Genomic DNA, 26,746 nt, shown 5'->3' with positions numbered 1-26,746 from the left:
TGGCTTTGATACGTTATATACTTTTATGGAAATCTTTTTGACTTAATCTAATTAGACTTAAATATTTTAACATAAAAAACACATTATGCACAATCTGGAATTGAAGATAGCTTGTCTTAGAAGTAATTTTATCTAGACTTCTTAAGATTATTACTACTCCCTATCATAATTGTAGTAAATGAAGAAATTTTTTCAGTCAGAAATATTGTATCAGAAATTTAAATACCCAGTAAAAATAAAATTGAGGTTAGCACATGTACATTAGAATATGCCATTAGACATGTATATTTTGAATGCAATAACAAATATTTATATTAACTCATTCCTTAATATATGTTGCTGAATAAACTCTGGCCAAGTGCAACATGCTATTGATAGTTCAATTCCATTGGAATCTTGCAGTAGTTCATAGGATAGATCAACAAAAAGAACTCAACTTTGAAGATTATACACTATCCATAAAGTAATTAACATTTCATATGACCAGATGTTTTCAGAAGTAATGTTCTTTGTATCATAATAATAATTAAAGAAAAAAATAACATCAGAATGATAGGGTTGAATATCAAAGTTGATAGTTCAGTGAAAAACCTAAACAAGTTCATGATGCAGTAAAAGACATAATTCTGTCCATTTGGTTTTATTTTTTTAAATGCTTGCTCCATATATTATAAGATTATAGTTAGTGATTGATACTTTTTGTCTTGTAAAAGATGAATAAAGAAAAGAACATTGGTGTTCCAAAGGTCCCTTATCCCCTACAAAATGGAAAACCACAAAGATTTACTAGCTATTTCTCAGATATGACAATTTGGATCAGAAAAGATGTGTGTGAAGCTGTTGATTCTGGACTTCTAAATGTTCAAATGACTGGCCCGAGACACTGTGAAGTGCTAAAGGTAAAATCTTCATAACTGATCTTCTGACATGATAAAAACAATATTTTAATTACAGTTAAACAAAAACAAAGTGCCATGTTTATGAAATAAAACTCATCACTAGTATGCTACCACAAAACTAGGTTTGTTGTTAAATGAAACATTTTATGAAACACTTCAAAGAAAAACATTAAAAGATTGAGTTGATGTGGAAAAACAAATTTGTGTTGTGATTTTTAAGCGGGGTGTAAATGAAAGGGTTGGAAGTAGAAAGTACTACTAAAAGATCAGACATGGAATTGTAGTTTTCTAAGTGTTGTTTATTTCCAAAACAGATGTTTATGATTTGTTTTTTAGTTTAGAAAATACAATAAAAAGGTTTAAAATAGTTTTTAAGTGAAGCTGCAGGTTCTTAAACAGAAATATCTGCAGAGTGAAGAAAACTACAGAAAATATTATATCAAAGGGTTAGTGCAGACTATATCAGAGGAAAGAACATAAAACTACAAGATATATTACAAGAAAACTATAAAATGACATAAAAGTTTCAAGTCAAGTTAAAAAAATTTAATGTAATAAATAAATAAATGAGCTGAGATTAAATATAGTAATGTTTTAATAAAGTTTATATATATTATATAGGATAAAATGTTTTACAAAATGTGAAACTGTTTTTACTTCATAATGAAATTTTATGAAGTGCATGAACATGTTGGGTGGAAAGTAACTGCTTTATCATTGTCCAATTAAATTATGGCTATTATACTTTGGTGTAATTCGTTCATAAGCAAAGGGTGAAAACAAAAACTGTCCAAAGGAACATATAATGTTGAGAGTACTGGTTTGCCCAATATATATATGAAATGACAAAAACTTTTTAAAGTTCTGGACAGTTTAATAAGAGAAATAAAATACAGAAAAAAAACAATTTCATTTAGTCTTGGTCTTTTATCAAAGTACAGGCACTTGATTCTTTTTTTATACTGATACTAACTTAAATATTCTCGAATATTTTGTGCCTGTGCTCAATTTTGTTAACTGAGTGGATATTAATGTCTACAATTTAGACAATGAGAAAGTAGTTGAAACAAAGTTCAATGTTAAAAATAGTTCTTGTAGTACTAGAGAACATCAAATGAAGTAGTGCCAAACCTTTCAAAACTGCTTTAACCTAACCCAAATATCATGTCTAAAAAGAAAATCAAATGTCAACTGATGATTACTATGTACTTTTAATAGGAAGTTGCAAAATGTAAATAAAATAAATATATCTTTTAGCAATAGTCGTGTATCTACTTCCTACTTCATCTAAAAAAGTAATATTCAAATTAAGTCACAGTCAACAAAAAGAATCGTCATTAAATCTAGAATATTTGGACAGAGTAGATGAAAGTGAAATGTTTTCTTTGTTTGATATATGTTTATTAAAACAGATAGATAGTTATATATATAATAGTGTCATTGATGATCTAATTTCTAGGCTATTAGTATGTTTAATCCCATTCATTGTCACAGCTGAGAACCCAGCCTCAAAGAAATACAACTACAAAATAGAAAGGAAGCAAAACTTCCATTGCCATTATTATCAACTTTGGATTTTCTGTTTTCATTGATGGACATTTCTGTAGACGAGCAAAATGTGAATCGTTGGTTGTGAAGCATTGATCTAAGGCATGTGCAACTTTTGGTCATGGGATTTCTTTGGAGTTATAAGTGTAATATGTAAATAATATGGGAATGATCTTTTGAAAAGCAGTACATATCTTTCTAGTGTGAAGAAAGAAAAATTGAAGACACTTCTGGCGGTTATATCAAACGCATTACTGATAATCAGACCAGCATCATAGCAGTGTTCCTCAAGGAAGCAGTTGATAAGATGCTCCAGAAGAGGCATGTAAAAACTTGTTTACACATAGACCATAGGAACACTTTGAAAAATGTGTTATTTTCCTATGCTGTACCAGTTAAAGCTCGTTGCATTTTTATATATTTTCTTATATATAGCAAATAAGTAATAATTTTATCACTTCATTTAATAATAGTGAAATGAATGTTTCTGTAATATTTTTTTTTTACTTAAGTACAGAGCATATGAATGAACAGGGATGGATAGATTTCAGGTTTTATAATATATTTGACCTAGGAAAATCTGATGGCTAATGGTTAGTATACTTAGGTAATTTTTTTAAAGCTTTAACTGTTATAGTTGGATTGTGGATCAAATTACCAAACCCAACTCTTTCTTCCACTGAATGTGTTTATAAGTAATTTATGCATGTTAACAGAATAGTATATTCAATAACTAAGTTTAAATCTCTTTGTTTATGTAAATGTGTATCAAACAAGACTGACTACTGGATTTTGGCTGTAAGAAAGAGTGCTCTGTCCTACCAGAAAGGTTAGACAGTAGGAACCTTGAGCTGCACTTTTAAATGGCTGAAGAGCATATAAAATGATGCACTTAGTGTAATATAGTTACTACTCAGGCTAACAAATCTGATCTGGGAAAGGTTTGATAACATTCTCCATGACTTTAGTTTATAGCTTAATCAATCTATAAACTAAAGGTATGTTTAGTTTTCCATTTTGACATTTAATATATGAATAGAGAATCCATTTTTCATCATTGGTGACAATTCTGTCCAAAAATGGTTCACGTATTGTTTCACGAGAGACATGCAATTTCAGGGCCATTTCACGAGTGTATTGCCTTGGGTTAGACTCAAAGCATCAATATCAATTCCAACATGCCGGCCCCTGCCATCACAGTTTTTAGGCTAAAGTCACCTGAACAATATTTTCTGAACAATCGTTGACACTTGCAAACATTCAAAACATTTCCATAAACTTCTTTAATATTCTTTGTGGCTTTAGAGGCATTGTTTTCCTTCTTGTATTGAAACAGCATAACATGCCAAATGTGTCTCGTTGTGTGCCATCACTATAAGCTATTAGAGTATATTAAACTTTATACATTATATAGGCTAAACTAACGTGACATTTAGGCGGTTCGTTTAACTATTATATGTGATGTACGTTTTTTTGGGGGGTGGTTAATGAAAGTGTTCCAAAATACGAAATATGTTACCAGCTATTCCAGATTGTTTAGATTTTTAAAGGTATAATATAAATCATATAGATTTCAAAAGACAGAATTTGTTAGCAGTCTGCTTGTTGGAGAAGTTATGAATGCCTTATAAAGAGAGGTGAGGAACAGCACAGTGAAAAGTAGGTTGTGTGAGAATATACAGAATTGAGAATAAAAATACAAAACTTTTATTTTCAGGTTATTTTTGTGATATAAGAGAAAGAAAATGATCAGCTTACTTAGCATATAGGAGAAGTTATAGGGACCAATAAGCAAGTCTAAGATAGGTGCAACAAAATTCAGTCAAACATATGTGAGCCTCTGCCTATCAAAGAGACAGGATTAAGTCAAAAAGATTTCCATAAAAGTATATAACGTATCAAAGCCACTATATGAATCACCTGCATCAAATGACTTATATTTAGTTTCTTTTCCATGTCATAATGTAAACAAAAGTAATAGCTTAAAGTTACAAGTCCAAGCCCACTAAAGTTATTGGACAATTTAAGAACGTTTTAACCTTCTATATGTCTTCAGCTTTTGATACTTTCTTATATAAAAGTCAATAACCCCAAAGCAACGCATAAAATTAGGATGTAATATCTCAAACGTTTTCCCATAAGGCCATATTACCTCAAATAAACAATATTTTCAAGTTCATCAGCCTTATATTTGTCATTTAATTCAAGTTTAATAGTAATAAGGTCGCAATTCAACTGTAACAATGTAGCTAAATTATTATTTTACAGTAGTCATCATCTCTTCTGCAAAACTAAAAACGGTGTTGGTTAACCAGACTCTTAATAGTATCAAGAGTGTGGAAGAAGTAAATTTCAGAGAAAGCTTAATAATTATATTAATGATAAGGGCTGGTTTAAAGATTTTTATTTTTTCAAATTTATTTATTTAATAGTTTTAGAGGATGAAACAGCAGAGATGGACCAATAAGTCCCTTGTTGTTCCTAAACATTATGTTATGTTAATTTCTTCCTTGCAACTTGTATTCAAACACTAAGTTTTGATTAGAAAAATTCAAAGGAATCCAGTTGGTTCTACTAGCTGATTCCCCATCTAGCTATACATTTTTTCAAAAGCTTTTACGTTATAATATCTCCTTTAAAATCGTCCTTCTTCTCACACAATTAAAACTTGATTTCTAAGTTTTAGTTCAAAACAAACGTTTTTATCATTTTCAATAAATTGCATATGTAGTAAAAATGTTGAACTTATTAATGTGACATTTTTATTTTCAGTTGAACAATATGTTAATGTCATAAAGGTTGAATTCCGTAAAACTAAACATTCTGATAGCTCCTGATAATGGGGGCAATGGGCTGTGAAACCTTGCTTATTCACTGCCCAGGAGGTTTTGTGAAACAGACCCCGCTAATACAGAAAAATCTTGCCTGGACATGTTATCAGTATAAGCACCAGGAGTATGACTTTGGGAATTCTTTGCTTAGGATTACTGTCTATGTCATTTTATATGTACATTGTATTTGTAGTAAGAACTATATTAATCGTATAAATCTCCAGTATCATAAGTCAGATCTTGAAAAAAAAATTAATGGTAAGTAAACTTGTTCAAAATATATTTTATTTAATTCCCTAACTCGAAATTCAAGCTCAAGTCTAGAAGTACTGTAAAATAAAATGAAAATGAAAAAGTCGGTAAATGAAATGAAAAGGACATCTACAGTTGATTTTGAGTTGCGGGGACATACACAAATTAATATATATATTAGACATTAGGCCTAAACGTATTTACACTCCTGTATTTGGAAGATACGTAACCTGTAACGGTTAAATTTACTTAATATTTGCACAGTGTAGTTGGTAATAATAATAATAATAGTAAACTAATAGTAACAGTATGAAGTTTGCGAAAAAAAACATCGGATTGCATAAGAAAATGGTGAAAAGATATGTAGCACTCGCAGGCTTTAACTATTAGTTTCAAATTCAAGTTAGTGAATATTTTAATTTTTATATAAAATGAAAAAGTTGCTCTTAACGTTATACTGCATTATTAGTAATTAAGATAGTACAATGTAACTTTACAACTAGTAATAGTATTACCGCTCACCAAACTATTTATTTGAGCTAATTTCTTTCTTTTTGTTTTAAATATAAGTGCTTCTTAATTTCTTAGGTAGGACTCGTCTAACGTAACACAGTTATTGATATTATTATTACTATTAGTTATAACTGTTATTAGGTCAGGCCCAGTTCAGCATTTATTTAAAAGTTTAAGTTGGGTTTCTTTCTACGAAACAACCGTCAAAAATATGAATGTAAACCATTGCACTGTAACTTGTAACTGCTTCGTATTGAGTCTGGTACTGGTATGACAGAATTAGATACCATATCATGGCTAATTCCTCAATAAAAAAAAATATACTTAAAATATATATATATATTTATCAGATTTCCTAAATGATAAAACGGTAACAATAAAAGGCAACACATCAGAATCTTTTCCCAATTTACTGGAGTACCTCAAGGCTCAGTCATAAGCCCACTACATACTCTACCTAAATGAGTGAAATTTACCTACCAAAGATGAAACACATATAAAAGTCTCCCAGTTTGCTGATGACATAAACAGTATGGTCCTCCTAAAGCCCCATATAAGGAGCAAAACTCATTACAGCAATATCTTATATAGTTATGGTACTCCAAATAGAGAGTAATCACAAGCCTGGAAAAAAAAAAAAGTTTGTCGACATCATCTTTACAGAAAGTTTTGCAAAAGAATGAGGAAATAAACCTGACTTACATCAAAATATATAATGCAGAAATACAATCCACCAACATAGCTAAAGTTTTAGATCTTACATATGATACCAGACTAACCTGGAAACAGCATATCACAAATATCAAGAACAAAGCCATATCAAGACTCGATATTCTTAAAGCTCTAAACAGACTGCAAATCAAAATTATGCTAACGGTACACAAAGCATTTGTATTTCCAATCTTTCAATATGGATGCCCTACAATATGAAACATATCAATTGACAATTACCTAAAATTATAGAGTACAAAACAAACAGAATAATAACCAAACTACCTAGTTACACCCAAAAAGAACTCTACAAATGAAACAAGCTACTCTACATCAAGGAAAGTTTTTCTCACTTTACAGGGATTCTTTTTAAAAAGCAAAACACAGAAACATACTAACCTCTTCCTTCCGTCTACTAAACATTACTCCTTTTGAGTAGCAAAGAATCCTATCAGTATGACCTGTGCCATCAAAACTAGTACCTAGAGTAAATAAACTCTGTGTTGTGTGAAATTTGATTATAGCAATCTAGGTTCAGTGACACTTAAAAAATGGAAAATACTTAGTCTAAAACAATATTCCCTAGGGGAGCCTACAACTGTAAGAAGAAATTGTACATAGGGATTTTGCCCACAAAAGGCACTACTCATGGCCTATTAAGCTAGAATCTTCAAGTTTCACATCACTTTCACTTTACGGTCAAGATACTCCAGTCCACCAAGAAGCTAGCATCAAAACAAAGAAGACAGCAAGACCCCCTGACTTTTGAAAAGGGCCCCCATACAAGGGGAGAGAAAATACAATTCCAGAATCCACCATTCACCCTCAATTCTTTCTCCTTCCTTATTTTTATTATCTTGTTCTTTGGCTTCTATCTGGCCTTATTCATGCTCCCCACCTATACCTACCAGTGTAAACTTTATTCTCCTATCGCCAGCTATCCACCCTCACCTCTCACAGTTTCTCAAATCTCTACCACATCTCCGTCAAATAAACCTCTAGGACAGATGAAGAAAGATCTCAATCCCTGAATATCCTTAGGGAAATCCTTCACCCCAAAGTTCTTGATCCTGATCATAGGCATATGTAACTCATCCTTCATGATGTAATAACCTTGCTGTCACATCTGGTTGGCAGTTCTTCACTATATTTGTAATCAAACTTCATTTTTTGATTCGACCAAAACGTATTTAAATGGTTCTCAATGGATGATTTGACTATGCCTCAGTTACACAATTTTGGAGACTAATTCATATGTTTCATATACTCTGAGTAAAGCTAAATTTCCTTATGCTTAATTTAGTTTTGTCTTTTAACAATTTTGTGTTTGTTATTCTTATTTTTAATCAGTTTTCTACTCGCAGTACTTTCATAGATACCATTAATGATTTTGAAGGTTTCAGTCATATCTCCCTTTAAACATTTAAATTTATAATGCTGATAGATTTAGTTTAACTGATCTTTCTTTATAGCTCATTTCTTTAAAAATTGGTATTAATTTGCATTCTCTTCATTACAGAGTTTTAATTGTTACAATATTATTTTTACAAGGTGAGCATACTCTTGTTGGGATCTGACCAGAACCTTAAAATTTTGTTCATACAGATAACTGTGCAGCCTGGTGATTAGGGCACTTGCAATCTGCTGGTCACAGAATTGAATCCCATTACCAAACAGGCTTGCCTTTCAAGTTGCGGGAGCATTATGGTGTGATACAATCAATCCTACTATTTGTCGGTGAAGAGTACCCCAAGAGGTGGCAAGGATTGGTGTTCACTAGCTGCCTTCCTTCTAATTTATCACTTCAAAATTACAGCTGGCTAGTGCAATTAACCCTTGAGTATCTTTGTGCAAAATTCAATAAAACAAACCAAATAAGTGTACATTTGTCTTATCATTCTCATTTATGTATTCAAATAGATTATCTGATATTTTTAACACATTCTGATTTCTTCTACGTTCTTGACTAAGTGTTAGTTTGATATCTTTCATCTGACTAACTGTCAAAATCATTTGTAATATTGATATCTGTACACATTTTTTGTGTCATCTGCAAACAAGTAAAAAGTAGATTGGACTATGCCTTTAAGGTCATACCTACAAATCACAAACAATATGGGTCCTAACACACTACTTTGTGGTAGTGCACTAGTTACCTCCTGCCAATCTGATGCAGTGCCATTTACCTAGATGTGTTGTCTTCGTTTGAATTCTGATGCAATATCTTACCTACTCTCACCATTAGCCTTGTTAATCCCACTTATCTCTGTTTACTAACATGCAAATGATTATGCAGCAACTCTCCACCAATAGGAGTGCATCACTACCCCTATCGTAATTAGTGCTGTCTCTAATCTTGCATCTTTCAACCACTTCTTGATTGGCAGTCTTTTTAAATAGATGTGTTTTTGCTGACAATTTGATTAATTTATCCAGAAGTTTTTACTTTCATCATTTTTCTACTTCAGTTACATTGTTCTTTACCATTTTCATTCTCTTTTGTGGAGTGTTACAAATTATTTTATTTATCTTCTCTCCTCTTTCAATTTCATGAGTTAATCACTTACAGTTTTGAGTGGTCACGAATACAACTGCTGTTACTGCAGCAGAAGAATTACTGACCACATCGAAAGGCTAGAACCAAGATTTTCGGCTCATGAAGTGAAGCTCTGGTCTGTCGGGAGTTGACCAATTTCATGCAACAATCAGAACAAACTGATGATTGTCCTATCAAAGTTTTTCGGTGATTGGGAAGTTTTGGATTTGGACAGCCTTTTTCCCCTTCCTGAATATGCCTCTCAGTCATGTGTCATTTTGGGGTCTTGCCCAGACCACTTTTTCCTTTGGTGGATTTGATTATTCAGGTATGTTATGTTCTGTCCTTATCTCCCATTTCTGTCCACTGCCCTTCTTGGGGATGAGACTTTGGGCCATCATTTAGTGTTTCATCCTTCCCCGGATATTGGAATTCCTGAAAATCATTTTTGGGAGCATGTGCATTTGTGTGTCAATATGCCTTGACTGTCACTTACTGTGGTCAATCTTGCTTTTAATTATCAACGTTCCAACTTCCCTTATTTGGACTCACAGTGTTTGGTGTCACCTATCCCTTAGTGGGGAATGGACCCCGATACTTCGATTACCTTTTCCCATATTCATTTTACTCTGACCACCCTTCTCAGGTCAGGGCTGATTTGGCCCAGCCTCCTTCAATTTGCCTACATTTGAAGGTTCTTGGTGGTTTATTCATGGGTTCTGAAAGTGGTTTTAGTAAGTCTGGTCCTCTACTTCCATTCATCTCCCCTGTTGTCTCACAATCATGTTTCCTTCCCTCCTCTTCAGGATCTCATTTTTTGCCAACCTGATTTATTCCAGGGGCCTTTGTTTTCACCATTATATGGATGTTTGGCTGCTTCTTACTCCTCACAAGACAACTTAGTCCTACATCTTCAATTTCTTCTCCAGGACAATGTCATGGTGGGTTGGCTTGTCAAAGTGTATAAGTCTTTCCTCACACCCACACAATTTTTGGTGCATCTCTGGGTGTTTTTCAACTTCCTCTTCCTCTGTTGGGCCCTACCTGCTCCACTTCAATTGCGAGCTATGGAATGTCTCGTATGCAGCATCTCATGCTCCTTTCCCTACTGCGCGAGAGGTTCTCTCTTGTTTGTGGACCTGTGCATCTCTCAAAGCCCTCATTTCTCTTGGTCATGCCCTCGTGTTATCTTCAGTGGACTTTGATAGACCAATAGAGCCTTGTTCAGAATCCATTAGATGCCCTTCTTATCTTACCCTCTCCTTACAGACCAACTTCGACTGGTGGTTGGATCAGAACAATACTTCTATGGGTGTTCCTCTTCCTCCTCCTAGTCCAGAATGTTCCCTTTTATGGATGCTTCTCTTTCCTGTGGGGGGTGTATCTTAACACTCATGAGGTTTCAGGGTGATGGTCTCTTTCTGAGTTTCCTCTCCATGTCAATCTCTTGGAACTTCTTGCAGTTCCTTGGGCTTTCCTCCACTTCCTGCAGGCTCCACTCCAACATTTCTATAGTAGTCTCATACATCATTGGGCAAGGGGCATTCAGTCTACAGACCTCTGTTTTTGGATCTTCTGTGTTTGGCCCACTGCCATGAGATTACTTTATTGGCATGTTATAATCTGGGTGCCCTAATTTGCCACACTCTGACATGCGTTATCCATCCGTACCTGCAATCTGTCTTCACGCATGGCTTTGTCTGGCTCCTCACCTGAAGGGCTGGTCTTTCTCTTGTAGCTTACTTTGGTTCCTGTCCCATTAGTTCTTCCTTCATGGCAATTTACTAACATATATGTACACTTAATGCTGTTGGTCTGTCCTTCCCATCCTATGATTCCTCACATACCATCCTATTTGCCTTGACTTTTTGAATGGGGCCTTTCGGTTTCCTCTGTTGTAGGCTATAGGGTGGCATTATCTGCCTTGTTTCAGTTTATGACTTTGCTTTTTTTTCCAGTTGCCAGTCTTATCCATGTTGTTTTATTCTTTTCACTTTTCCCATCTGCCCCACCCAGTTTCCCTTCCTGATTACCACCACTATGTGGCCCCTCCATGCTCTTCCCTGTCCACCATTGGAACTATTGTTTTAGCATTCATGTTTCTGCTCTTGTTGATGTATGAACGTCGTTATTCTGATGTGTTCCCGATTGATGTTTGATGTGTTTTTGCTTTCTTAGTTCATATCTTTTCCTTTTTTTTCCTGATCATTCCTCTATGCCCAGGACTTTGGCTACTTGAGAGAGTACTTCCGCTTTCACACCTTTTCCCCTTCTCTCCATTTCCCACCTTTATGACCATTCTGATCCTGCCTGCCTCCTTTGCCTGGTCAGGGCTCTCTGATGGTATATGACACATACTGCTCCCTTCCATGGTTCCTGAGTCCATTTGTTTCTTCAGTGAAATCCTCTCCTCTCCCATGACCTTTTTCCCATTACCCTTCAGGGCTGAATTTGCCAGTTAATTTGTCTGGCATTTTCTTCCTTTTCTCCTGATAATTGTTGCCTTTTTCCTATATTATTATTTTCAGCTCTGTCACCTCACCATGTCCCTGGCTGAACATTTCCATCTTCCCCTGGGGGACATCATCAGTGCTGTAACTGTTTATCTGTGGGTGGTAAGTACTCCGTTCTTTTTCTTATCAGGGACCTTTATCGCATATTTACATCCCACTCTGTGGCAAATGTTGCCTTATCAAGTATACTTAGTCTTAAATCTGCACTGTACAACCTGTGATCATATACCTTGCTAGATGACTGTGATATTGAGGCTTTTCCTACCATGGACTTGATGTACAATTGCAGATGCTGCCAGGCATTGGTTGATTGACTCCGTCAACATGTTCCCTATACTTTCAAAATACAATGTCATAACACCTACTCGGGTCATATTACACTCACGGTTGAGAGGAGGTGTTCCACAGGACTGCTCGTAGGTATACCTCACAATCTTTTGCTTCATAAATATGTTCATCCTGGACTGTACACTCAGTGCCCATCTCTGGTGACCTGTGGCATTTGAGGCTTTTCCAGATGCTGCCAGGTATTGGTTGATCAACTTCATCAACTTGTTCGCTCTGTTTTTCAAAATAGGGTATTGTCTCTGGTGCTGTGATCCCCCAGACTCTCCAACACACTTTTCCCCTCCTTCTTCTAGTAGAGTATGGGAGTCCTTGCCACTTACCAGTAAGTATCTATCAGAAATACATTTTCAGTTTAAGAAAATGTTAACATTCCTTGCATTGTAGCCACTGAATAATAGATTCCTTAGATCTACAGATTAGATTAGAAATGTTAAGGAGTGTCAAGTATAGCATGTGATATGGATGTCTACCCTAACTACATACCAAAGAGCATAAGTTTCTTCTGTTAGTGTTCTAATATGAACTCCTTCTACTTAGAACATTAAACAAAAAAAATCAGAGATATAGTGGTAGAAATAGACATGTGGCCTTTTTGGATTAGGTGTAGGAATAAATATATGTCCAAGGCTTAAATGAAAGGTTATCAGGGAATGTTTAGAGGGACACATGGTCTGGTTGAACTTGAAGGACAGTTTTCAGGGTGGATTGTATGCTAAAGATGGACTTTATTTAAGCAGATACGTATCAGGATGTTTGGGAAAGCTCAAAAAATTTAAAAAGGAGTTCAAATTAAATTTGCATAGTAGTGAGGGAGTTTTAGGAATTTAGAATAAACAAACTGATAGGATAGCATGGTTGAAAAGAAGATTTGGAGCATAAGTTATTTAGTTGTTATAAATATATATTAGTTCTATCAGGTTTAAAGATAAATACAGTAGATTAAATAATAAGCTAAGTTGCAATTACTTTAATGTTAAGAGAATCAGAAATAAATTGAATGAGTTCAGGGCTCAATTTGAAATACAGATATACTTTTAATCCACAATAAGCATGTCCTTAAAAACTAAAGAAGAGGATATCATAATATGGATAAGCTTTTTAATGAGAGAGGATGTTAGCAGTATTCCTAACCCTGAATATTCTATGGTAAATATTGAAATTCAGCTGAGTTATATAGATATCAATCTTTTGATAGGAAGTAAAAAATTAAGAGATCAAAAATATGCAAGGCCCCAGGACCAGAATGTATTTTCTTGCAAGTTCTTATTGGATGTTAAAAAATCAGACATTTTTAATCAATGGCAGTAATAAAAACAATGGAAAAATTGAACTGGAAAAAAAAAAGACAGAAAATTACACAAACAGGTAAAATAGTTTAAAAAAAGTCCTATATATTAGGAATGGTATAAAATTAGAAATTCTGAAATAAGCCTTTTACTTTTTTATTATCACATATATATGTAAACCCTGTTATGAAGTAATTGTCTATAAATATGCTGTAGTTGCTTGGCTTAACTGTTATTGATACTGTTTTCCAAAATACTTTTGTGACTTTTTATATGTTTGTGTAATTTTCTTTGTTTTTACCCTTGTCTTTATTACCTAGATTCATTTGTAAGAGGTCAATAGACAGTGGTCATGTGCCTGGAGATTGGAGAGTTGCTAATGTTACTTCTATTTTTAAAGAGGGTTTGTCCTGAGAATTATAGGCCTGTTATTCTTACTTTAAAGTTGGAAAAGTTATAGATAGTCTTATTAAAGAACCTTTGCAAAATAATTTAGTAAAATATGATATTATAAAAGAGGGCTAACATAAATTCATCAGTGGGAAATTTTGACTTACTAATTCTTTTTGAAGGTGTTACTTATCTGAATGATGAAAGGGTGTAGAATTGGTTTTCAAAAGGGCTTTTGGTAAGGTGTCACACAGAAAAAAATGACATTGTTGGGGAAAGATGTTAACTATAGTGAAGGGGTGACTTGGTAAAAGAAACCAAAAACTATCATTAATGGATTGTTATTATATTACTGCCAGGTTAATATTTTGGAAACCATGATTTGTTTCTGAAAGATGGGAAAAGGTGGTTAAAGAAGGTCATTTCACTGCTTCTAGTAATACTCATCAACTTCTTGAACATGTATTATGCTTGAGAAATCATTAACATTTTCATATCTTCTCAAAGGTTTTGTGTTGTTTTTTTCTGTTGCTTAAGTTTTGACATTTATTAAAGATTTACTGTCCCTCATCTTTAATTTCAAGTATGGTTTATGGTAATCAGTCTACCTTTGTCATTTTCTACCAAACTACTTTATTTCTGCTTTGTTATATTTCATGTACTTTTAAAAGTATATTTATACATCCATTTTTGTTTGTCATTTTATTGATCTGGATCCAGAATCCTCTTACAGAAGGTTCGCTGCCATGGTGTGCCCTGTCTTCCTTTCCTGTGCCTCTCTGATGCATCCTGCATAGTCCAGTTGTACCAATTCACATATGTCTTTCATCCAATTCCTTCTTGGTCTCTCCATTTGTCTCTTTCCATTGGTCTTGCCCTCCAATAATGTTCTATGTATTACCTGCTTCCTGACCAAATGACCATATTATCTACACTTTTGTTGTTTTAATGTATTAAATAATGTTTTTTTTTTTTTTGCTTTGATCCTTCTAAGTACCTCTTCTTTGGTGACTCTGTCTTTGTGAGATATTCTCAGCATTTTTCTAAACATCCACATTTCAAATACATTGATCTTTTCCTCCACATCTTTGTTAATTGTCCATATTTCACCAGTATATATAAAATTAGACAGTACATAGCATCTAGATAGTCTCTTCTGTGTTTTGTCACTAATGCTTTTTGCTGCTAAGACATCTCTCATTTTGCAAAAGGTATTTCTTGCAATTTCTATTTGTCTTCCTATCTTTGTGTCACATTTACCATCTGCTGTAATGATTTGACCTAGATATGTGAATCTCATCACCTGTTCCAGATAGACCCCGTCGACTATGAAGTTAATCCTTTCCATATCTTGATGTTCCCTGCTTACTGTCATCATCTTTGTCTTTTTGGTGTTCATTCTGAGTCCAGATTCTACACTTCAAGTCTTGACCTCATCTACAATCTGCTATAGTCCTTCTGCTGTTTCTACTATCAAAGCAGTGTCATCTGCATATCTGAGATTTGTAACATTCACTCCACCAATGCTTACTCCAGGTAACTTGTCAATGTCTTTGAAAATGTCTTCTGTCTACAGGTTAAGAAGTTTTGTCAAGATTATACACCCCTGTTTTACTCCTCTTTTTATAGAAAATTTTTCTGGTTCATTATCATCCAACTTGATTGATGCTGTCTGCTGCTAGTATAGATTTCGAATGAGCCTCTCCTCTTGTCCTTATCATCTGTATTGAACTTGTCAGTAACTTCCATTAGCTTCTGGTGGTATATTTTGTCAATTGCCTTTTCATAGTCAATAAAACAGATGTAGACTTTCTTATTGATAAATAAATATCTGTCAAGGATTGTCCTGATATTGAATATTCCTTCCCTTGTGCCTTTGCCTGGTCTAAATCCTGACTGCATTTTACTTATGGTGTCCATTGTGTTTCACCTCATGATGATCTTAAGTACGATTTTAATAAAGTGGCTCATAAGGATGATAGTCCTTTGCTCAGGCCACTCCATTGCTTTTGGTTTCTTCGGGATTTTAATAAAGAGAGAGTGCCTACTGTTTTGAATTTGTTTGCACAGATTTGTAACAATCTTAATACCATCTTCATCAAGGGCTTATAGATATTCAGCAACAATCTCATCCTTTCCTAGTGCTTTCCCATTCTTTAGACTCTTGATTGTCCACCTACCTCTGACTCTAGTATATATGGACCAGTGTTATTACCCAGCTCATACTGTAATGGTCTGTTGTTATCATCATACAGTTCAGAAATGTACTCCTTCCAACGATTAGCAACTTCTTTCCTTTCAAACAAGATGGTGCCATTTTTGTCTTTGAACAATCACCGTCTGCTTTTCTTCTTTTATTTCTGTCTGTAAGTTCTTTCATCTTCACATGCATTTCTTTCATCTTGAAATTTCTTTCTAGCTCTTATATTTCATCACACCATTTATTGTACCATGCTTCTTTTGCCTCATTGCAAGCTGTTTTAATTTTATTTTCTATGAGTTCATACTCTGGCATGATTTTCTTCTCTCTTCTCTTGTCCATCATTTCAAGTATAACATCTGTAATCCATCTTTTCTTTTTTCTTTTCTCCCATTTAGGTAATATTGCTTTGGCACTTAGCTTGATGTTTTCCTGTAAATTTTCTTTCTGCTTCAACTGATAACTGTTCTACTTGTTTTTTCTGTAATGCGGCATATCTGTTTAAAACTGAAACTGCAAATTGCTCTTTGATGTTTTCTTCTTTCAACTTGTCCAAATCTAGTTGATCACTGAGTTGTCTTTTCTTGGGAATCTTTAATTTGATGTTAACTTTGGGTACTAGGAGGATGTGGTCTGAATTAATGTCTGCACCAGGGTATGTTTGACATCCTTTACACTGTTTCAAAATCTATTCTTTATAATTATATAATCAATTTGATTACTATGTATATCCCCAGGACTCCTCCGTGTGTATAGTCTTCTCTTTTCTTTTTTAAACAAAGTGTTTGAAATGCAAATGTACAACAGTATACAGTGCAGGGGTCCCACTTTCATCTGTATCTATGCTACTTCTAATTCTCAGGCTATCCATGACTATCTGTGGGTTAATACTCGGTAGGGTCCCTTACCCATCCAAGGTGTCTGCTCGACACTTTTCACCAGAGTATGCCTTTGTGAGCCACATACTTTGCTGGTTACACCATCAGAGCCATTAACTTCGTGGTTCATCTGCCTCTTCCACCGGTCCAGTCTTCATGCAGTGATTGAGGTGGCATCCCTTTACCTGGCCAGCATTTAGCTGCTGATGGGCTCCCCTCACTTAGTTTAGCATGATGGCCGAGGCAAGATCCCGGGATATGGCCGATGGGTGCAATCCACCTACTTGGAGCCATAAGTGAAAGTTAGGAGGCAGTGGGAGACCAATTGTAATCTGATGTACAGCTAACTATTCTAGATTTTTATGATTTAACCTTTATCCCATGTATACATGTTTGACAGTGCTATAGTAGATGCAGTGTCTAGTGTCTGCAGATATTTGTGATTGTGATAATGTGTTTTAATAAATGCACAATAATTGTATGGCAGCAGTATATATCAGTATGAATGATCAGGCTTACAATCTTACCTAATTTGTTTTAGTGACTGTCCTTTCAAAAGAACACACACTTTTCCCCTAGAACCAAACTCAAGGAATATCATTTGCTCCTTTGTTGTGACTAGCATGGGGCAGTATAGTGATTTTGAAATAATTCTGAAACAAAATATAGGAAGTTTATTTATGTGAACTTTTTCTCACTGTTCTGACTTTCAGATCCAGCATATTCTGATGATGAGGCATTATTTACTGTTATGCCCGGTTTCATGCTACAGAAGTTAAAAGTGGTTTGATCTGTTCCTAGGGTATCTACTAATGTTTGTGGTTTTTATCAGTAGTGATTCTAGGCTATAAAGGTAAGTGTGGGTACATAGTACAAAACCCTTTGAAATTAAGGATAATTAATAAAAATTAGTTATACAGTCCTAAGGCTCTCAATTGACTATCTTATATGAAGGTTTTATTTCTCTTGCCATGTATATTAATTTGTTGCCAAGAGTAAATGTTTTGAAAAAAAACTTGAACTAGACCAAACAGGGTTTTCAACTGCCTGTAAACTTACAGACAGACAGTAACAAAAAGTTTTAACACTGTCTCTAAACCTATAATAGCAAAAATTGTTTTCATTTAATGATGTTAGCATCAGTAAAAAAAAAAAGGCCACTACTTGTCTGTATGTTACTAAAAACATTAAATTGTAAGATTGGAAACCCTGAGATGAAGAAAGCAACTACCAGTGATTTTACCACTTCTTCACATCAAACTAACTTTGAAACACTAAATAGTTTTATTACATACATGAGTGAAAAGGTTAATTTTTGGAATAACATCTTGGAAAAAGCTTAAACAAGTCATGACACAGCAATAATTCAAAATAGAGAGACAATCAAAACTAGAGAATTAATTATAAAATACAACAATCAAAAAGTGGAATAATTAAACTTATTTTACTAACCTTTATAGACATAACCACTAGGTTTTATGCAAACTTATACAATGTTCATGTTTTGTTTTAAAGTGATTATTATGGCTAGAATATAGCTGGGTTGATTAGTGGTATTTGCTAATCAATTAATTGATGGGCTCATTAATCAATTAGTGCATGTTCCCTACACCCCACCCCTCCATACAAGCAAAAAATAAAAAAAGTGTGAACTAGCTTCATAACTTTTTCAAATACTGCATTATTCCATCATGGTATTACTCTTTTTTTCCAAAAAAATATGTTTTTGTCTAAAAAATATTTTGCCACTTTTAAAGATAGTCTATCTGGACATTTCCTATTTGGCAAATGAGTCATTAATGTTGTCTAAATATAACGACAAAGTTACAATTATGTTTGTTTGTTTTTGTAAGTTATAGTAATCCCACACTGATAGTCTATACACCAAATAAATTGAGTATTAAATATTGAAAACATATTTTACTATCATCAATAAAGGTAATAATGTTTTTATTTAAAACATATCACAGTTGCAAATAGAAATAGTTAAGTAGCCAGTTAGCCATCTTATTTATGTATATTATTTGAATATGATAAATGTAAAAAACAGTAAACTTATCTAATTTGATGACAATTTTATTTGGTGAATATAATTAAAAAAAACATGTTTCCAAACTTGCAACTCAATAACATCATAGTATGTCTATTTAAAAGTAAAACTACTAAAATTTTAAGCAAAGAAGCAATCTTTACTAAGATACCTTTATTAAGTCTTAAATAATATCCAGTCATGATTTTTTGTTTTGTACTGTATGTCTGTATAGATTTGTTATTTGTATCCACACGTAGAAATTTGTATGTGTATATATATATTCTTTTGTCTAAGTAAACTACATGTACCTCATGATGATAAATTCTTCTCCACATTTTGTGCATTTATTACTTGTTTAAATTTTTCATTTTACCCATTCAACTCATCTATAAAGTGTACAAGTTTATTTTATCTCTAGTTATCTGATATCTTCTCATTGAAGAAGATTTCTGTAGCTTTGAAACATATGTAGTTTAACATACCTAAACTTTCACAGTTCACAAGCAAAAGAAACATTTGTAGAAACTATAAAAATAAAACACTCTGAAACCTATATATTACTCTACTAATACATCATAGTATAATTCTTGATATATCCAGTCATATTTGCACTTTCTTTGCTGCTGTTTTCAAAGCTGTGTTCCATGAATAAATGATAAAAGCATTTGATGTGGCACGATAATCAGTTTCAACCAAGGCCTGTACAAGAAATAAGGGAAATGCTTGAAAATCAAGAAATGGATCAGGTATTCTCAAAGGATGATAGGTTTATAGTAAAAAGTTATTTTTTGCAATGCGTATGAAATTGACTTTTAAATTATTTTTATTAAGTGGCAAAAAATATGAAAAGCTAGAGAAAACCCTGTATCAAGAATTCAAATATAATAATTTAGAATTAAATTGCTTTTTTAATACTAATCTTTGTACATGAAAATGTATCATACACGAAAGGCAACTGGATTGTTTAACATTTAGAATCAGCAAACAATTTATTTACTTATCAGTCCCTGTTGCAACAGTTCTGTGTAGATATATATGCGAGAGAATTCTTTTCAATTTCACCCCTGGTGAAAGAATCACACATCATTAAACAGTTAGTCTGCTGTATAATATCAAATAGTGAATTTGACAAAATGTCATAATATTATTCACATATCTAAATTACTATAGATTACTATATAATGAAGTAAAATGGACTCAGAACCTCATAGATAATTCTGTGTACACTTTTCTATATAATTCAGTATTGTTTTACATGCTTATAAGTATGTTTAGGACAGTGTTGGGGCTCTAAGTGTTACATCTATAACTACAAAGTTATTCAGATGTTTTGTAACCAAACAAAGGAAATGAATAATCATAATTTTATTTATTACTTAAGTTAAAACTTTGTATTTTTGATATTCTTTAAGTAGCCTAAATTTAAAATCCACATGAAAATTAGAATAACATGAACTTATTTTTAAAAAGATAACTTTTGATAGTTATACCTTTATCTTACAAAGTTTGAAAATCTTTAGTGAATGAATAAGAATAAAACAAGAAAGCCTATTCAGACAGTATAGTATTGTGCTAACAAGTTAATTGTGTAACATTGTCACCAAAATTTCAGTATTTTTTATATGAAAGAAGAGACTTCCACTACAATAAAATGGTAACTTGGATTAATCAGTGTCAACCGTATGGCCCTAAAATAATCTAAACAAAGTTAAAATGATGATAATATATTCTGTAAATGATTATCTCAGTCAGGATATAATTCAGTGATTTCAAAACTTGTATCTTTATTTCTAGTAATGTGATTGATATGAAAATAAAAATGGTAAAAAAACATTTCACATTTTAAAATTAATATGAAATGTTTATGCTTGTTTATAATCATATTTAGAAAAAAATATATAGCTTTGGTAAACAGAATGTCTTTTCAGACAGTTTCTTAGAAGTCCTTGTATAGTCATACCACTTGCACTTTCTTTACTTTAGACATCAATAATATGAAAAATATCTTTATTAAGAGTGCTTTGAGTTTACTTTCTGATCATGAGTATTATTTTATTACAAGTTACAGCTTTTACAGTAAGGAAAAATATTTTTAGAACAGGTACAACATTTTACTCACTGGTGCAATCATTTTTAAGTGTACAGGTTTTAACAGTAAAGAAGGTTTTAGTATTTAAATCAACATTCAATGATATCTTTATCAAAGAATTCTGTAATATGTTTGTATTAAGAGTTGTAAATTTCGTAAACAATACTAACTTTGATGAAAATAAAAATCTAGACATATTGTTAAAGTTAGCAGTTTCATTTTGAGTTTACTTACTGATTAATTATATAATATTAAAAGTTACAGCTTTTACAGCTGACTTACAGTAATAACTTTAACTTATAATATTTTGTTGGAGTGTAGGAAAAACCAAGACACTAAACTTTGCCATGGCAACATCTGATTGACATTAATATTGTTTTATTAGCTTATAAATAATCAGTTATTGGCTGAGGCCTTAATATAACTGGAGTGCTGTAGACTTCAGCTGTGTTGATTTTAGAAAACCTCAAAAAAGCTTTTGTGGTAATTAATATCCCAATCAAATAAAAACACTGACATTTAATGTTTCTTTTTTTGATAATATACTGTATTGTAAGGAATTCTGGCTGTTTTTATCATTATTAATTCCTGAAAAAAATGGTTTCTTGACCATTGAACTATTCTCCCTATAACCATGCCTGCTTGTACAACATTAAAGAATACAGTTACATAAGAATTAGAAACATAACACAAGGTTAAAAAAAATGGTAAATATATATATATATACTTTATTTAACACTAAAGTTGCCAGAAAGTTGGTGCAGTGCAAGCAAGTTGCCTTCCCTCTAGTCAGCAGTTCAAATTTATTGGCAATGGCAGATAGCCTTAGTAGCTTTACAGTAATATAGATGTAATTACGATTCATAGGTAATTGATTATATTGATTAAATCACTAGCTCTAGTCCAGAAGGTAAAGATTGCTGTCTTTTTCCATCTGATAAGCTTTCGGCCTATTTCTCCTAACCAAAATTATCCCTACCTCATATCTTTTGTATAGCTCTATGGAAGACTCTTAAAACTATCCTAAAACAACATATTTGTTACATTAACTTAACAAAGACTGAATAATATCCTTAATATTTAACATGTTAATCACAATCACAACCTTTAAGTAAAGTGACTTGCTACAAAGACTTTAGTTTTAGTATAAGACGAACTAATCTTACTTTCAGTGAACATTTTAGTATAACTAACTGACCTTTTAGTTTCATGTTTTCTAAAAGACATGACATGATTCTTCAAAGTTAAAGATTTTCACAGGCCTCTTTCTAAATTTAGTCCATGTTAAAGTCACTTGCACTTTGCTTCTTAAACATGGAGTTTCCTAACCTGTTTAAATAGAGTTATAAGGTGCAATCTTCTTTCTTTGAGTTTTAGATCTAACCAAGTATGCGTGTATTTCCAATAATTTCTTCATTTAATCCTTTCACCCTATTCGCAGTTTCTTATCTGTACTTATTATGTATAATGAGCTTTAAAAGTTTCATAAGTTCTGTCTGCAAAGCTCCAAGGTAGCTCCTTGTACTTTGTTAATAACTCTTAATATCTGACATTATTTCACTTAGTTAAACTAACACATTACAAAATGAGCATCTTCCTAAATTATGTATTCTCTGCAAATCACAGTGCTTACCCTGGCCATTGTAATTTATAGCTGCACTTTTGTGCAAAAGTTTTAGTAGCCAAACATATCTTGTGATTCAAACATAAGGCAAACACAATTAAACACTTATAAATCATAATTGAAGTACATGTGATTAATAGTTAATTTTTACTTTTTTCTCTTGAGTATGTTAAAAGTCAGTTGTAATTTTAGTTTGAAATAAAGTAAATAAAACTATGTTGTTATTCAAACATTTTTTATTAACTTAGCTTCTTATGAGTTAATTCCAATTTAGTTGTTGCCATTAAGTTTTAATAACATAAATATAGTATCTGTAGTCTAACATGGGTGATCAGCTGTTGTTATTAATATTTACAGTAATTAAACTCATAATTTTTCCAATAGTTTGTGGAAAACAAACAGTTCATGTTTCCATGCAACGTTCTTTTTATAAAATGTAGACTTACTGGTCAGTTCCACTAACTAAATTAACATTAAATCTTATTTGATTAGCTGAATTAATAACACATGCCTGCAAATTTGAACTTCATCAAAGTTGTTTTGGTTTTAATAATGGATTTTCCCTAATTCAGCTACACAAATTTCGAAAATAATATTAATTTTTTTCTATCATATAAGGATTTTTTACAAATCAAGAAGAATAAAAACTCTTACTTAGATCAAATTATTCTTTGATTTACCACAATGAACAATTTTTATTGTTGTTTGTTAAAAAAAATACAAACAAACTGGAGAAAAGGGAAGAACATTGATGTCAAACAAATATGCATCCTGATTCATCCTAATTTTTTTTTTAAATCTACATCTTTTAGTCTCAAAACTACGTGTTGTGGTCTTGCTTTCATGTATTGCAGTATGACATTTTGTGAAAAATCTGTATGTGATGGAGAAAAATGGATACCGTGTTCAGGAATTATTGTAGAACATGTACAAATTTCAAGACAAGAAAACCATTGCAGGCCTGTGTAATTAGTAGCATGTTTGTACAGTAGACCATGATAATGATAGCAGTAATTATGGTTTTCAAAATAAATGTGTTAAATTGTGATTAATCTGATACTCAGACATCATTAAAGGCTACTTATAGAAATCAGTTTTTAAAGTATAGAGGGTAGAAGTTGCAGTGGTTTAATGACATGTCACATACACAGTGACAGGTTTTCTATTATGAGACTGATGGTAATAGTGGTAGATAACTAAAATACCACATTCAGAGTTATGAGCTAGATTTTGTGAAATTTTTTATTCATTGCCATTTTTTTATCACTGACATTTTTAAGTAATTGCCAAAGTCATAATGTAATCATTAGTAGCTTCTAGTAAGTATATTTTAGTTCTAGATTTTCTATGGACTTCACCATGCATAATATTCTTTGCAGAACACTCAACTAGTTTTTAAAATTGGTCTTGGTAATACACAGCGGATAGAGGTTTGTTAGGCTGAATAATGACTTCTTGACAACCTAATACATTTTCAGTGCAGGAAAATGTTAATGTTTTGCATTTACATAAATGTTTTTATAAATAAGTTCAAAAATTATTCCAGATACATCACTTTGAAGAAAAAAAACTTAAGTTTTTATTAAACATCTTTTTATATCACAAATGCATTAATTATACACAACTGTTTTGCTATACCAGTTTTTATCTTAAACTAATATTACTTTAGCGAACTTGAGTTGAATTGTTCTTGGACATTCCTGTCCAACAATTTGCTGATGAGGTATTGACACTTGATATATTGGCCATTTAGAGTTTGTTCTAATCAGCTAAACAGTTTCATGAATCACATTCTTTCTAGATAAGTTGAATGAAATAATCTACCAAGAAAATGAGAATAAAAGTTTTCTGTACTGTTATGACATGTGTAAAAGAAAGATTGATATTGTTTCTAAAATAATTTTTTATGGTCAGAATTAATCTATGAGTTAAAGTGCATTTTGTTTCTTTTGTGTCATTTCATTATAGGCTTAATTAATAACTAGATTATTTTTAATAATTAATTTAACCAGAAAACAAAGACAACATTTCTGATAAGGTACATTACCTCACATAAATAGCTATTCTCATTCAGTGCTGTTCTCTATATGCAAAGCATTTTTTTTGCCACAAACCTTGAGCTCCTTTGTACCCTATGATCAACATGGTTCAACTGCATCTTGCATGTAAATCATAATTCAACAACTCTCCACCAATAAGAGTGCGACCCACCTTCTTGACACATTTGACTCCCTCTATCTGATTCTACCAAACTATCTCTTCTCGTTTGGCAATGCTCGTGTCAAGACATTTTTTGGTTGTGCACTTCAATCGTGTTTTTTCTTTCAACTTAGTGCATTTTTAGTGTAATACCCCCCTCCTCTCAGTATTTGGTATTCCCCCTTCCCTGGATATTAGGGTTCATGCAGTGTTTTGTTTCTTTGATGGTTGAGGATGCTAGCATGTCTCTCCCTCCATGGGCTTTGAATCAGTTTGTTTTAGCCTACCATCAGGCTGAATTTCCGTTTGTTGATTCCATGATTGGAATTGATTTTGCCCGTGTTGAAGCGGACCCAGATCATCCTGTTCGTTTATCCCACACCCAAGTCCCCCAATGGGACAGCAGTAGGTCTTTGGATTTCCAGTGCTAAAATCAGAGGTTCAATTCTCCTCAGTGAACACAGCAAATAGCCCAATGTGGCTTTGCTATAAGAAAACATACATACACACACCCAGTTTTCCCACCTTTATCTTACTATATCAACTTTCCTACAGTACTTGTCCACTATCTACCTCCTTTCTGAGGTGCTCCATCAAGATCATGAGGAATAGCCTCTCCTTGATTATCTTCATGTTGGCATGTTTGTCTTCTCTAGCTCTTTCCTTACACATGTGATTTCTCTGTTGTTGGAATCAAGTTTGTTTACCACCTACTTATCTCCGGGACTTCTCCAGTGGTCTGGACTTTGGAACCCTGTGTGGAATTGGTGAGGCAGCAAACGACACTTTCATCTTTGGTTGATCATTTGTCTCATTCAAAGTCCAGACAAGCCCCTAATACTGTTTCTCAGCCCTTACCAGTTCCTACCTCCAGGGGTTCCTCCTCTCGCCGTATTATTTGACGCAGATGGACGTGTTGCCAAAAGTACCAATGACTACCCATTGGGGGCATGTTTGATCGATTTTGTTCCCCTATGGCAACTGTTTGTCACAATTCAGTGGATTAATCGGGTGTTATCCAAACTACTTGTCATCCACTTCCTTTCCCCTCCTCTGTTGTCTCAAGTATTCATATCCTTTCCATTGCCTCAGGATCGTACCACCAGTCAATGTCTGTCCGAGGCACTACAAAATTTTCTATCCCAGAATGTCATCAAACCTGTAACTCATTCTTTTTCAGGTTTTTATTCCAGGCTGTTTGTGGTACACAAGAAAACTGGAGGACTGGTGGCCTGTGATTGATTTGTCCTGCCTCAATCAATTGTTGGTTCTGCCTCAATTTACCATGGAGTCTTTTCTCATTCTCAGGTGGGCTTTTTCTCCAGTTTATGGATGACCAAGATAGGCATTGCAAATGCTTATCTGCACATTCCAATATCTAATCTGTTGTGGTGTTATCTTCGGTTTGTTCCTCATAAGCTTGCTTCAGCCCGGTGTGTCTTTTGTAGAGTAGTTAAGGCTTTTGCCCAACATATGCATGCTCAGGAGTTGCATTTACACCATTACATAGGCAACTGGCTTCTGTTAGCTTGTTCCAAATGGAAGTCTGCCCATCACACTCATCTATTGCTTCTGGAAGCAGCTCATGTGGCTTGGTTAATAAAGTTGGAGAAGTCATTCCCTTTACCCACCCAATATCTTGTCCACTTGGGTGTCTTTTTCAACACTCACCTCAGTCAGATCCAATCTTCTCCTCTTTGACTTCATTAGATGGAGCTTTCAGTTCTCCACGCTCTTGCTGCTCCCTCTTACTGTTCATGAGGTTCTATTGCTTTTGGGGATGTGATCTTCTATGGAAGCCCTTATCTCCTTGGGTCGAGTGCATGTGAAGTCTCTTCAGTGGGCTTTGCAGGACCAGAGGAATCTTGTGCAGGATCCATTATAGGCTCCTATTTTC

General features: G+C 33.3%; 1 protein-coding gene across 1 annotated transcript in view; it reads left to right on the top strand.

Moving 5' to 3' along the window:
• Positions 1-713: 713 nt before the first annotated feature.
• Positions 714-26,746, top strand: part of LOC106459529 — a 51,791-nt gene continuing 25,758 nt past the window's right edge. The window contains exons 1-2 of the mRNA XM_022386034.1: positions 714-899; positions 2,650-2,768. Coding sequence (XP_022241742.1) covers positions 714-899; positions 2,650-2,768 — 305 coding nt within the window. The remainder of the gene's footprint in view (positions 900-2,649; positions 2,769-26,746) is intronic.

Source organism: Limulus polyphemus, unplaced genomic scaffold, assembly GCF_000517525.1.
Source record: "Limulus polyphemus unplaced genomic scaffold, Limulus_polyphemus-2.1.2 Scaffold622, whole genome shotgun sequence".
NCBI classification, from domain to species: domain Eukaryota; kingdom Metazoa; phylum Arthropoda; class Merostomata; order Xiphosura; family Limulidae; genus Limulus; species Limulus polyphemus.
The sequence above is the reverse complement of the archived record's forward strand: the minus strand, read 5'-3'. Positions and strand labels throughout refer to the sequence as shown.